A 15,133-nucleotide genomic window follows, 5' to 3' on the forward strand; every position below is an offset into this window, starting at 1 on the left:
ACGGTCCTTTCTAGGGCCACTTCTATCCGTGTGCAGTACTGTCCAGGCTGCTGTTAGCTGTGCTGCATATTTTTTTGTTTCTCAAAATCGCCTCTGCAGAGCATTGCACCCTCCATTGATACTACAGGGAAAGAATTGTGTAGGCAGGGCCACAACACAGTTATTATTCATTGAATATACGCAGTGGGTCCTTTTGGTGTAAAAAAAGGGAAACAAATTCTATTTGTCCTGCCTCTGTCCATCCTAAGGGCTGTGGACACGTGTGAGCTGCGTGTACAACGTTAAAAAATCAGACGCACCCAGCTACGGTTTACTGCTGGCTTCGCCATTTGCTTTCCTTAATTGGGAAAACAATACCTGCTCTGCCAGAGTTAATAACTCTGCTACCCTCAAGTTCTGTGACACATTAGCAGGGACACAGCACAGTTATTAAACTTAGATTATTCATTCAATAGAGGCAGTGGGGCCTTTCGTTTTCAAAAAAGGGAAACAATTATATTTGGCCTGCAGTCTTGCGCCAATTTATTTCCTGCCTGTGAAATCAAATCACTGGTAATACAGCATGCTGAGGGGTAGGGGTAGGCCTAGAGGACGTGGACGCGGCCGAGGACGCGGAGGGCCAAGTCAGGGTGTGGGCACAGGCCGAGCTCCTGATCCAGGTGTGTCGCAGCCGACTGCTGCGCGATTAGGAGAGAGGCACGTTTCTGGCGTCCCCACATTCATCGCCCAATTAATGGGTCCACGCGGGAGACGGTTATTAGAAAATGAGCAGTGTGAGCAGGTCCTGTCCTGGATGGCAGAAAGTGCTTCGAGCAGTTCTGCGCCGTCCACTGCTGCAAATCCGAATCCTCTGTCTGCTGCTCCTCCTTCCTCCCAGCCTCCTCACTCCACTACAATGACACCTGCTCAGGAGCGGGAACACTCCCAGGAACTGTTCTCGGGCCCCTGCTTAGATTGGGCAGGAGTGGTTCCTCTCCCACCAGAGGAGTTTATCGTCACTGATGCCCAACCATTCGAAAGTTCCCGGAATCCGGGGGAAGAGGCTGGGGACTTCCGCCAACTGTCTCAAGAACTTTCTGTGTGTGAGGAGGACGATGACGATGAGACACAGTTGTCTTGCAGTGAGGTAGTAGTAAGGGCAGTAAGTCCGAGGGAGCAGCGCACAGAGGATTCGGAGGAAGAGCAGCAGGACGATGAGGTGACTGACCCCACCTGGTGTGCAACGCCTACACAGGACAGGTCTTCAGAGGGGGAGGCACGGGCAGCAGCAGGGCAGGTTGCAAGAGGCAGTGCGGTGGCCAGGGGTAGAGGCAGGGCCAGACCGAATAATCCACCAAGTGTTTCCCAAAGCGCCCCCTCGCGCCATGCCACCCTGCAGAGGCCGAGGTGCTCTAAGGTTTGGCAGTTTTTCACAGAGACGCCTGACGACCGACGAACAGTGGTGTGCAACCTTTGGCGCGCAAAGCTCAGCCGGGGAGCCAACACCAACCGCCTCACCACCACCAGCATGCGCAGACATATGATGGCCAAGCACCCCACAAGGTGGGACGAAGGCCGTTCACCGCCTCCGGTTTGCACCCCTGCCTCTCCCCCTGTGCCCCAACCTGCCACTGAGATGCAACCCCCCTCTCAGGACACAGGCACTACCACCTCATGGCCTGCACCCACACCCTCACCTCCGCTGTCCTCGGCCCCATCCACCAGTGTAGTTCAGCGCACCGTCCAGCCGTCGCTTGCGCAACTGTTGGAGCGCAAGCGCAAGTACGCCGCCACGCACCCGCACGCTCAAACGTTAACCGTCCGCATAGCAAAATTCATCAGCCTTGAGATGCTGCCGTATAGGGTTGTGGAAACGGAGTCCTTCAAAAGTATGATGGAGGCGGCGGCCCCGCGCTACTCAGTTCCCAGTCGCCACTACTTTTCCTGATGTGCCGTCCCAGCCCTGCACGACCACGTCTCCCGCAACATTGTACGCGCCCTCACCAACGCGGTTACTGCCACGGTCCACTTAACAACGGACACGTGGACAAGCACAGGCGGGCAGGGCCACTACATCTCCCTGACGGCACATTGGGTGAATTTAGTGGAGGCTGGGACAGAGTCAGAGCCTGGGACCGCTCACGTCCTACCCACCCCCAGAATTGCCGGCCCCAGCTCGGTGGTGGTATCTGCGGAGGTGTATGCTTCCTCCACTAAAGCACCCTCCTCCTCCTCCTCCGCAACCTCTATCTCGCAATCAAGATGTGTTAGCAGCAGCATGTCGCCAGCAGTCGGTGTCGTGCGGTGTGGCAGCAGAGCGGTGGGCAAGCGTCAGCAGGCCGTGCTGAAACTACTCAGCTTAGGAGATAAGAGGCACACGGCCCACGAACTGCTGCAGGGTCTGACACAGCAGACCGACCGCTGGCTTGCGCCGCTGAGCCTCCAACCGGGCATGGTCGTGTGTGACAACGGCCGTAACCTGGTGGCGGCTCTGCAGCTCGGCAGCCTCACGCACGTGCCATGCCTGGCCCACGTCTTTAATTTGGTGGTTCAGCGCTTTCTGAAAAGCTACCCACGCTTGTCAGACCTGCTCGTAAAGGCGCGCCGGCTCTGCGCACATTTCCGCAAGTCCCACACGGACGCTGCCACCCTGCGCACCCTGCAACATCGCTTTAAGCTGCCAGTGCACCGACTGCTGTGCGACGTGCCCACACGGTGGAACTCTACGCTCCACATGTTGGCCAGGCTCTATGAACAGCGTAGAGCTATAGTCGAATTCCAACTCCAACATGGGCGGCGCAGTGGGAGTCAGCCTCCTCAATTCTTTTCAGAAGAGTGGGCCTGGTTGGCAGACATCTGCCATGTCCTTGGTAATTTTGAGGAGTCTACCCAGGTGGTGAGCGGCGATGCTGCAATCATTAGCGTCACCATTCCTCTGCTATGCATCTTGAGAAATTCCCTGCAAAGCATAAAGGCAGCTGCTTTGCGCTCGGAAACGGGGGCGGTGGAAGACAGTATGTCGCTGGATAGTCAGAGCACCCTCCTGTCTATTTCTCAGCGCGTACAGGAGGAGGAGGAGGAGCATGAGGAGGATGAGGAGGAGGGGGAAGAGACAGCTTGGGCCGCTGCTGACGGTACACCGGCTGATTGCCTGTCATCCTTTCAGCGTGTATGGCCTGAGGAGGAGGAGGAGGAGGAGGAGGAGGAGGATCCTGAAAGTGATCTTCCTAGTGAAGACAGCCATGTGTTGCGTACAGGTACCCTGGCACACATGGCTGACTTCATGTTAGGATGCCTTTCTCGTGACCCTCGCGTTGCACGCATTCTGGCCACTACGGATTACTGGGTGTACACACTGCTCGATCCACGGTATAAGGAGAACCTGCCCACTCTCATTCCCAAAGAGGAAAGGGGTTCGAGAGTGTTGCTATACCACAGCACCCTTGCGGACAAGCTGATGGTAAAATTCCCAGCCGACAGCGCTAGTGGCAGAAGGCGCAGTTCCGAGGGCAAGGTAGCAGGGGAGGTGCGGAGATTGAGCAGCATGTACATCCCAGGCAGTGCAACAGTCTTTAAGGGCCTGGACAGCTTTATGGCTCCCCACCAAGACTGTGTCACCGCTCCCCAGTCAAGGCTGAGTCGGCGGGAGCACTGTAAAAGGATGGTGAGGGAGTACGTAGCCGATCGCACGACCGTCCTCCTTGACGCCTCTGCCACCTACAACTACTGGGTGTCGAAGCTGGACACGTGGCCTGAACTAGCGCTGTATGCCCTGGAGGTGCTTGCTTGTCCTGCGGCTAGTGTCTTGTCGGAGAGGGTGTTTAGTGTGGCTGGGGGAATCATCACAGATAAGCGTAGCCGCTTGTCAACCGATAGTGCCGACAGGCTAACACTCATCAAGATGAACAAAGCCTGGATTTCGCCAGACTTCTCTTCTCCACCATCGGACAGCAAGGATACGTAAGCAATACGTAGGCTGCACCCGCGGATGGAAGCTACGTTCTCTCTCACCATCCAAAACGGGGACATTTCTGCTTCATCAATCTGTGTCTAATATTCCTCCTCCTCCTCCTCCTGCTCCTCCTCCTGAAACCTCACGTAATCACGCTGAACGGGCAATTTTTCTTAGGGCCACAAGGCTCACTCAAATAATTTTTCTGAACAATTTTTAAAAGTTTCAATGCTCTTAAAAGCGTTGGAACTTTAACTTGAACCAATTTTTCGTTACACTGGGCTGCCTCCAGGCCTAGTTACCACTTAAGCCACATTAACCAAAGCGATTAATGGGTTTCACCTGCCCTCTTGGCTGGCCATGGCCAATTTTTGGGATGTACATTAGTACTGTTGATACAGCAATTTTTGTGGGCCCTCGCCTACAGTGTAATCAAATGAATTTTTAGCCCACCTGCATTACAGCTGACGTTACCTCAGCTGTGTTGGGTAATGCAATGGGATATTTCTATGTACTGCCGGTGGCTTCCTGGCACCCACCCATGCTGTAGGTGCACACGGAGTTTTTACTACATCTGTACACATTCGAAAAGAACCCCAGTCTGACTGGGGCATGCAGTGTGGGCCGAAGCTCACCTGCATTAAGCACGACATTACTACCTCAGCTGTGTTGGGCAATGCAATGGGGTATTTTTGTGTACCGCCGGTGGGTTCCAGGGAGCCACCCATGCTGTCGGTCGACAGGGACTTCACAATAGGGAGTTGTACCTGCCTGTGTCTATGAATTAAAAACCGCGGTCTGACTGGGGCATGCAGACACCTTGACAGAATGAATAGTGTGTGGCACATAGGTTCCCCATTGCTATGCCCACGTGTGCAGCTCCTGATGGCGGTGGCACAGGATTCTATTTCTCATTGCTTCTGTACAGCATTGTGGGCTATCGCCCCGCCACTTTTAAAGAGGGTCTCTGCCTAGCCGTGCCAACCTCTGTAGTGTGTGCCTGCGGTCCCTCGTCATGGCAGACGCAATTCTAAATAGACATGAGCGTGGTGTGGCATGAGGGCAGCTGAAGGCTGCGCAGGGACACTTTGGTGTGCGCTGTGGGGGGGAGGGGGGGCGGTTGGGCAGCATGTAACCCAGGAGAAGTGTCAGTGGAGTGTCATGCAGGCAGTGATTGTGCTTTGTTGGAGGTAGTGTGGTGCTTAGCAAAGGTATGCCATGCTAATGAGGGCTTTTCAGAAGTAAAAGTTGTTGGGAGGGGGGGTGGCCCACTCTTGCCGGTATTGTGGCTTAATAGTGGGACCTGTGAACTTGAGATGCAGCCCAACATGTAGCCCCTCGCCTGCCCTATCCGTTGCTGTGTCGTTCCCATCACTTTCTTGAATTGCCCAGATTTTCACACATGAAAACCTTAGCGAGCATCGGCGAAATACAAAAATGCTCCGGTCGCCCATTGACTTCAATGGGGTTCGTTATTCGAAACGAACCCTCGAACATCGCGGGAAGTTCGTTTCGAATAACAAACACCCGAGCATTTTGGTGTTCGCTCATCTCTAATTCTAAGTTACTAATTCCAACCCTACCAACATTCCCATAAAGAACAAGGCTTCGCCAATGAAGGTTACTAAAAGAAGTCAGTTTTTAAAAAGATGATCGGTCTCTTACTTCTGCCGTACCAAACAGTAGGTCCCCTACCTTACAATTTGAATTCCCACCTGTTCGTCTATGATTTCCATGCCTCTGACGGTTCCTATACGTCGCAGTTACAGTCTGAATCTTTGGGAGTGTGTTTTCCCGCTATGAAGCAAATAGCTCTTTGGCACCCAAGTGGATCTTCTCTCTCAGTCAATCAGTCTTAAAACCTAAGAGCTAGCAGGACGTGAAATCACCCTCTTCTGACCCTCCAAATTCCAAATGATCCCCCAGAAATGTTGTAGAGTCCAATGACACCGGGCTGTTTCTTCAGAAAGCATAGACACTTTATTGCATCCATATATATGTGTCCAGTTGGAATAGTTTCTAAAAGACTGAACCAAAACAAAAGGAATCCACGCAGAGACATTCTTCCATCTAAAAGCAAACTAATTGGTTACATTTCACTACAGTGTTAAACAGGCGCAGTAATTCTTTAACTATACAATTGCTGTCATCTCCTACTCTAAAATAGGCATACTTCTGCCCTCCTTTTTACAACAACCCAGCTTACTTGCATTAACTCTGAGCCACCGTAGCTCAGTCAATCAGAAGTAGCGCAGGCTGCTCAATGCCGCCAGATGGAGAATGGAGGTTGTACCGTTAACGTCACCAGCAGCTGCAGAGTGTGAGAGAAAACAAACAGGGCGCCTCCGCTATAGGAGGCCGAGCTCCATGGTCAGGACTCTGAGGGGCTCTGTCTCTCGTGTTAGTGTTGGGGAATCAGCCGACCAGGATGGGGAGCAGTCAGAGAGCCGAGCAGGATCACAGCAGAGAGAGGCAGAGACGCTTGGTGAGGTCACTTCAGAGTAAAAGACGCCACCACTTCTAGTCCAGAAAATACAGTATATGTCACACACGCATGTATACATATCACACACTGTATATACCATCTAAACACATATACCAAATAGTTGTTGTTAAACAGCACTAAAATAGTATGAAAATGAAACTTTAGAGAAATGCACACGTTTCATAGGAGCCATTTACAGTGTTTAACCCTTTCCTGACATTTACCCTAATGAAAAATGTCAGATTTAAAAAAACAAACTGTGCTGTCAATAAGATCAAAGCAAGCTGCGAGAGGAAGGAGTTAAAAGCTAAAAAGAAAAACCTGCAAGAGCGAATAGGCAGCGTCACACCCTTTTTGGAAGCATTTCTGACCCTAAAAACATAACTAAAAAAGCTTGAAATTTCCTCACTTGTGTTTTTAAGACGGCTTTTTTGGGTGTCTTTTTAAGGTCACATTTTTACATGCTTCATCCACGGGGATGAAGGAAACTCCTGCCACAGCTGTCGCTGCTGTCGCTAGCCCCATTGAAACCATTTGCGATATGCCGGTTCTATACCGGCCTCTTTCTTGCGCTGCGAGATTTTTCTCGTGCTCTCGCAGCGCAAGAAAGAAAATCTCACCAGTGGGTGGGAGCCCTTACAGGGGAATCATACATCTTGTGAGATGGAGGCCTAATAGCCCAAGCCCTTTCAGAACGCTTGGCAATTCTCCGGGGAGTCTGGTAGGTCTCCTTTTTTCCAAAGCGCCTCCTGGGTTTTCTGGTAGAGTTGGCGTCTACAGATGTAGCAAAGTTTAACTTGTCTGTAATAACTTTCTGCTACAAGTTATGTTGTTTTCAGCCATTAAAAAGCTATTGTTCTCTTATAGACGCCGACACTTGTGTCAGTTATTATATGTGGCAGCAGCAGCTTCTGTATTGTGTTATTATGAAATGTAATGACCACTTGTCTGTTTGTATGAGTGCGAGTGCTTGGCTCCCTAGCGATTTCATAGCCCCACCTCTGGTGACATCATAGCCTTGCTCCTGGCTACGCCATAGCTTCGCTCCCTGGCGCCATTACGGCAGGTCCTAAAACACTGAGAATACAACTAAGCCACTATTATGTCAGACACAACTCAGTGGTCTTGACAGAACACACCTCCACCACAGGGATCTGGTAGGCTGAAGGACCTGTGGGGATGTCCCTGCTGTGTTTGTTCCAGCTGTGTTTGTCTTGTGTGGTAATCAAGCTGCTGTATGTGTGATGTGCCACCAGAAACACTGCTGCTATAATGTCCTAATAATTACTAGTCTTCTATAAAAGGCTTCCTTCCAAGATACTTCAGCAGTAGAGATGAGCGAACACGTTCGGCCCCGCCCCTTTTTCGCCCGAACACCGAACTTTGCGAACACCTCGGTGTTCGGGCGAAAAAGTTCGGGGGCCGCCGTGGCAGCGCGGGGGGGTGCGGCGGGGAGCGGGGGGGGAGAGGGAGAGAGAGAGGGCTCCCCCCTGTTCCCCGCTACTGCCGCCCGCGCCGCCGCGCATCTCCCCGCCCCCCGGCGGCACCCGGACACTTACGCGCGAACACTCCAGTGTTCGCTAAAGCCGGTGTCCGGGTGCGGATGTGTCCGTTACGGACACATTCGCTCATCTCTATTCAGCAGCATGCGGTAGAATTGACAACTGCGAATCCCAGAGATCTCCCCTAATCCTGGAAATCTTAAGGATATTCCCGGGTGACAAGTATGAATCGTCTTTACTTCCTCATGTGAAATAAATGTGAAAACTTATAAACAAATTCACTGAATATTTATTTTCTCTGTTTTACATTTAGCCCTTCGCAAATCAATGTACGAGAAGTTCTGACTGTAGGAGCCGATGTTGCTTCAGATTTTTGGGCGTCGGTCTATGTGTTCCACGCGACTTGCCAGATCTCAGCTGTATCGGCCTGGTGAGTACCTGTACCCGGTTGTTATATGGTGCGCAGAGGACAGACTAGTACGATTCCCCGTTCATGCCGGCCTTAGGCTACTCTCACACACGTGCTTTATACTGTTATTAATGCAGTGTTTTGAACGCCCCGATAATTGAGATACAACACTCCCCTTGATTTCAATGGGGCCCTTCAGACCTGCACTCGAATACATTTTCTAAAACGCGATTTTTGTGTGCTGACTGCTCTATTTTGACGTGTTTTCAAACTTTTTGGTTCAACTGGTTTTATTGAGAAATAATATGCAAATTATTACGAGCTGTTCAGCTAGAAAATTCCCCTCGCAGGGGGTGCAATAAAGAAATATCACTGTGAAAACAAAACAATTAAACAATTAACTTCCACAGGTCAGTTTATACGAAATCTAAAGTATTTCCGTTACATTTTTAAAAATTCTTCTTTCTCTTCTTTTGAGGGGAATGTGAGACTAAGACTAGGACTACGGTTTCGGCATATGTCCCGTTCTACACATTCCTTCTGCTTGTTTTCTATCTCATAATGAGTACTCTGGGAAGCCCAGGTATAGCCAAAGAAGCACACCATGGTTGCCAGGTTTTTAGGAACAACTCCATTTTGTCTTCTCTCATGGCCGACAGTTTTCCATATAGCATCATTCTTGAAACCCTGGCAACAATTGGGTTAACTAGAAGAGTGGGTAAAAGCCATTAAGAGGCAATGTATATTCCAGCAGCCATACAGGTGTACTGCGAGAGGTAATGCTGTTGATCATTGAACCCCATGGGTTTGTCAGCCAGGAGACAAAGGGGTGGAGAGAGGGGGAATGGTTTGCCCAGGACTCTGGATATAAGGTTAGGCATCTGCCTCCAGAGGAACCTCACCCCCTGGCATGTCCACCATATGGGAGAGGGCATCCCCAGGGAGTTATAGCTCCTGAAACAATTTGGTGCAGTACTTGGGGAATACTTGCGGATTATCGATGGAATCAAATATGTCCTGTGAAGTATTTTTAATGATGTTTCAGCAAGAGTTACCTGATGGCTTCTCTTTGATATAAAGGTGCAGCAGTGATGCCATCAAGGTATGGAGAGTGAGATGTTTAGATCTGTTTCCCAGCGTAGCATAAATGTAAGCTTACTTCCCAGTGCTGGCTTGTTCATATTGGTGTACAGGGAGGGTATCACGCTGGACTGAAGGGGGGACCATAGACAAAGTCTTTCAAAGCCAGTGGGCTTTACAGCGGGGTTGTTGTTACTTTTTAGGGTTCAAATGAAACTGTATATTTGTAATAGTTTCATCCAGAGACGTCCTGGGATGCAGTATTTATCTAGGAGTTCTTGTGGTGTAAGGAGTTTGCACTGTGCCATGAAATGGAAGAATAAAGTTAGGCCTCTGTTTCACCACTATAGGAGGCTGTTTTCTTGGGAACTTAAGTCAAACACTTGATTGAGGATAATGGGTAGCAAGGGGGAATATTTGACATCAGCAGGAACTTGAATCTGCACCTCCCCCAGATGAGAAAGAGATGGTATGTTAGTGGTAATAGGTGTTGGGTGGATTGGGGCTATAAGAGATGTTTCTATTTCTACCCATAGAGGAACCCTTAGGCCAGAGGACATGGGGGAATTTGTGACAACTGGGCTGCCAAGAAGTATTTTTGCAGATTAGAGACTGATAGGCCTCCAACACTTTTATGGAGGTGCATAACTTTTTGTTTGATGTGGGGTCTCTCGTTATACCAAGATTGCCTGTTGCATTTCCTTTAGGTTGGCGCTGGGAACAATGATGGGGAGACATCTGAAAAGGTAGAGGAGGCAAGATGGTACTGTCATTTTGATGGCATTTCTCCTACCCAGGAGAGGGTGGGTTGGTCCCATTTTTTCATACCAGCTTTGATTGTGTGTGTGTGCAGGGGTCCATTTATATAGTGAGTCTAGGGAGAGAGAGAGTTTGATACCTAAATAGGTAATGTAGTGTGGGGGTGTCTGAAAGCCAAAGTTAAGCTTTATGAGTTTTTGCGTGTGTGAGGGTAGATTATTAAAAGGGCTTTTGTTTTATCAATATTGACTACTAGGCTAGACGTTTCGGCAAAGGTATCAAGTGTAGCCATTAAGTTTGGGAGTGACGTGAGGGGCTTGGTACGGGTGAGAAGAATGTCATTTGCAAATAGATTAAATTTATAATTTTGTTTCCCTATCTCAATGCCTGAAATGTTTGGGTTACTTCAAATAATACAGACCAGGGCTTCCATTGTCAGGGCAAAGAGGGCAGGGGACAGAGGGCATCCCTCTTATATACCTCCTCGTATGGGTATTGTCGGAGATTTTGAACAGGGAAGTTTCAGCTGTGCAAAAGGAATAGAGTATATGGCATGTAAGGCTGTGACATAAGCTCCATGGATACCAACTTTCTTTAGTACCGCAAAAAGATAGTCTCAAGAGAGACTGTCAAAAGCTTTTTCAATATCCAAAGCTAGGACTACCAGTGGGACTTTTTGCAGATGCGAGGCATGGATGAGATTTAGTATGTTTCTTACATTGTCTGGGGCCTGGCAAACTGGGATAAATCCGACCTGATCTCTATGTATCAGAGAGGGGAGATAGCAGTTAAGTCAGGCGGTAAATATACTTGTGAGGATTTTATAATCTCAATTTAGTAATGAGATTGAACGGTAATTTTTAGGGGAGGCAGGGTCTTTATCCGGTGGGCCCTCAAAAGTTCCTTAGGGGTATCTTTTCCAGATAATATGTCATTATAAAAGAGTGCTAATGGATGGGATAGAAATGTACAACATTTTTTGTAGTAGAGGGCTGTCAATCCATCTGGACCGGGTGCTTTGCCTAATTTGAGATTTTTCATAGTCTTCTCCACCTCCTCCTCAGTGATTGGATGGTTAAGCTGTTTGTTTTGTTGTGAGGTAATTTTCGGGAGTGAGATAGTTTTCAGTAAATCTGACGTAGTAGAGTTTTTTGAGGTTTGTATTTATATAAGGCGCTATAGAAATTGTAGAATGTTTCAGAAATTTTATCTGAGTTCGAGGTGGAAGAGCCATTTTCAGATCTGATGGAATGAACTGTGCAAATTCTGTCTTTTGTCCTTAGTCTCGTTGCTAAAATTTTGTCCGGTTTATTGGCAAATCTGAAATAGGTAGCTTGGGTCCAGTGGAGGGCTTCTTCTGCCAAGGAAGTATACAGGAGGTTAAGTTTTAATTTTGTATCTTTAATGTATTTTATTAATGATATGCTAGGTTCTTGCTGGTTGGCTAGTTCCAGCAGAGCGAGACGTCTCTCCGGCACAAGTTGAGTTTGTTTTTTTTCTCTTTTTATGGGAAGCAATTTGGGAGATCTGACCCCTCATGTAAGCCTTATGGGCCAGCCAAATCCAAACTGGTTGCAAGTTGCCATTATTGTTTGTTGCAAAATATGTCATGAGCTGATTTGTTATCTTTGCAAGAGATATGGGGCCTTTCAGCAGAAATTCGTTGAGCCTCCATCTCCTGGGGAAAAATGGGGTACCTTGGTTCAAAAAGTGGGATATGACCATGTCATGTTCTGGCCACGCACAGGGAATGTGCTCCACTTGTGCTAGTGCTGACAGAAGGTGAGTGAAGGCAAGCGTCCAGTCGATACGAGAATATGATTTAGGTGGGGCTGAGGAAAAGGTATAGCCTCTTTTAAAATTGCGTGCCTCCACACATCAGCCAGAGCCAAGTTCCCCAGGATGGAGGCCAGTGTTGACCTCTGTGATGCACTTAATTTGTCTGGATTGGAAGAGGAACGATCCAGAGCAGGGGAGAGTACAGTGTTAAAATCACCCATCACAGGGTATCTTGTAAGATGATGACTCTGCCATGTGGGTCTATCTCTGCTTTGTTTATGGTCGGGGGGAGTGAGTTGTGTAGGATGATAGAAACAACCTGGTGCGTCTTGGTGGCTACTGATGAGTATGCTTGTGTGTATTGGGAGTGGAAGTATTTAGGGGTTGAAGTGGTGGATAAGTGGGTCTTCTGTAGACAGATGACATCTGGCTTGTATTTAAGATACTGAAAGAAAGCCTTTCTCCTTTTTAATGGGGAATTAAACCCTTTAACATTATGGGAAATTATTAAGACCATTGTGGCGGTAAGCTGGGAGCTGAGTAAGCCTAGTTTTCCCAGAGAAGAGGCGAAGGTCGTTCGCTACTTGTGTGGAAACAACATCAAACATAAGTAACTCAGCAGAATGAAATATGTGAGCAAACTTAATAAAAAAAACAATATTAGGTCTATGGACCCAAGGTAGCCCAGGCTAAGTGCACCTCCAAATAAATATGTGAGGCGCATCTAAATTCTCAATGGGAAGGAGCATCAAATCTCTCTGTCCTAGCAAGTTCTTAAAATATGTAAGATTTAAACTAAATAACCAGCTGACCGGAAGAGCTGGTCAGTAAACCATTTAACTATGTCCGGGATTTAGTAAGCCAAGAATTAGAAAACCTTAACCTTTCAGTATTTAAACAAAGTCTGTTCATACGTATCTTGTTTCAGAGGTTCTGGTTGCGTTGCAGTGGAACTGGCTCATTTCAACGTGGTCTTTCGTCCAGGTGCAGGTTGGCCATTGAGGTCTAGGCGGTGGGTTACTGCCAGGATCGTAGGGAATTCCTTCCTCTTCTAGCATATATTTCCCTTCTTCCAGGTTAATGCGAACAGATAGTGCAAACGGGAAGTTCCATCTATACTTTATGTTCACCTGCTATAGTGCTGAGGTGATGGGTTTTAGGATCTTCTTTTTGCAAGGGTAGAGGAAGCAATGTCAGGGTACAACTGGATTGAAGGTGGAACGCCTGGAAGTGAGGGTGAGTTGTGAGCGGAGGATGGGATTTGGTCCTTCATCTCGGAGTAGTGGAGCTTCAAGATAATGTCTCTTGGGAGGTCAGAGTTGGGCAGGCTTAGTAAGGAAATGATGAATTCTGTCCATATGGAGGGTTTCCTTGTCAGCCGGCGGAGGAAGTGCAGAGAAGAGGTTGGTGGCCACTTCTTTTAAGTTAGTAATGCTCTCGGGGACGCCTCGAATCCTTAAATTTGAACTTCTGCTCCTGTTTTCGAGGTCTTCACATTTCAGCTCAAAAGCTTCAACCCTTGTTGATTGTTCATACCATTTGGCTCGCTCTTGGTCCAATGCATCGATTATCTCATCCATTTTTTGTTCAAGGTTATTTGTACGATGGCCTAGGTCAGAGATTTGCTTAGATATATCATGAAATGCTGATTGCAGCTCGCCCTGAAACATTTTTTTTTTACGTGGTTAAAGAGCTTTGAGTCTGCAGTGGAGAGGTCTGTAATTTGGGTGTTTTTCACTGGTTCACTAGCTTGGAATCAGAGTTTTGAGGAGAGAGAGCCATAGTGGTGGAAACAATAGGCTGAGATCCTGAGAAGAGTTCTGGAAGGGTACTTTGAGCTGACATTGTAAGCAATTTTTTTCTGTTCTGTTTGTTTTTGTCATTCTGAAGCCATAACCTGGAGGGAATAGCTTGGGGAGTGAGGATTGAAATATTCCAGTCAGCTGTCTAGGACAGAGTCAGGGCACAGATCAAGGGAGGATGGCAGTCATCCCAAAGGCCATGTATGCGCTCATCCCACGGGGTGATGGAGGGGCTCAGGCCAATTACAGCATGGGTTCCTCTATTATTTACAAGATTTTTACTTGTTGCTTTACTGAGTGATGACCGGAGGCAGGAGCCTGATATGTCCATCGTGGTTATTGGATTATTTTTCTGGGGAGGAAGGGAGGAGGGGATCCCACTGCTTTTTTAGGAGGCAGTCCTGCACTGATTTATTTGTCCTCTCCTGTACATGCTTGTGTGTGTTGCAGATGAAAGGGGGTCTATTCTTGCAGGCCACTTCAGTCTAGCAAGAATATATTGTAAGATATTGTTCCCTTAGTTGGCCACTGGGTGACAGCAGAGAACAACAAAGTCCTGCCAGCTGAAGACCAGGTTTCTATTTCTCCCCTCACTAATAGGGGGAGGCCAGGCAGCTTCACCCCTCTGGGCTATAGGTGTTGTATACCCAGGGGCACTTCACTGAGGACTGCCCTCCTTCCGCAGTTCCTCTCCCCTGCTACTTCCTTTCACTTTTTGTGCCCTCTCTCTACCCCCTGCAGCTGCGGGAGTACAACAGGAGGGACGCTGTCCGCTGTCCCCCGGCTCAAGATTGCGGCCGCCTGACGGGGAGGGGGTGGGGAGTGTCTGATCGCCCCACGGTCAGGCTCTTCCTGGGGATGCAGCGACTTAAGGAAAGCCGGTCCCGCTTTGCAGGGGGCCCGCTGCAGCAGGGGGCTCACACTAGATGGTGTCTGCTCGGCTGGCGATGATGGTCTTAGCTTCCTGGGGTACAGGGTTGTCCAGGAGGATGCAGTGAGCTGCATGGGGAGCCCGCGGTGGCCGAGGCCCCACAGGGCAGAAGCTGTCGGATGGAGCTGCCGCTGGCGGCAGTGTCACCTGGCCACGAGGAGCTAGGAGCAGGCTGCAGCTTCAGCAATCTAGGAACCTCTAGCTGGTCCCCACTCTGGACCACCTGATGAGGAAGGCTTAGGCTGGGTTCTCCTCGGGTGTTAGCACCCGGTGCTCGCCCTTGCGGGGATGTTCGGGCCTTGCGAGCGCAGTGGATCTCCGGTCTGTTTGGTCTCTAAATGTTCCCCTAAGGCCTCATGCCCACGGCCAGGTCAGATCTCGCTGCGAGATTCATGCAGTGGGAGGCGACTCATGCCCTCGAATTGACCTCAAACTCACTCGTCCGGCATCTTCTC

General features: G+C 49.0%; 1 protein-coding gene across 1 annotated transcript in view; it reads left to right on the forward strand.

Moving 5' to 3' along the window:
* LOC136614110 (leucine-rich colipase-like protein 1) overlaps positions 1-15,133 on the forward strand; it is a 61,499-nt gene that overhangs the window by 7,196 nt on the left and 39,170 nt on the right. The window contains exon 2 of the mRNA XM_066594099.1: positions 8,232-8,348. Coding sequence (XP_066450196.1) covers positions 8,232-8,348 — 117 coding nt within the window. The remainder of the gene's footprint in view (positions 1-8,231; positions 8,349-15,133) is intronic.

Source organism: Eleutherodactylus coqui, chromosome 1, assembly GCF_035609145.1.
Source record: "Eleutherodactylus coqui strain aEleCoq1 chromosome 1, aEleCoq1.hap1, whole genome shotgun sequence".
NCBI lineage: Eukaryota > Metazoa > Chordata > Amphibia > Anura > Eleutherodactylidae > Eleutherodactylus > Eleutherodactylus coqui.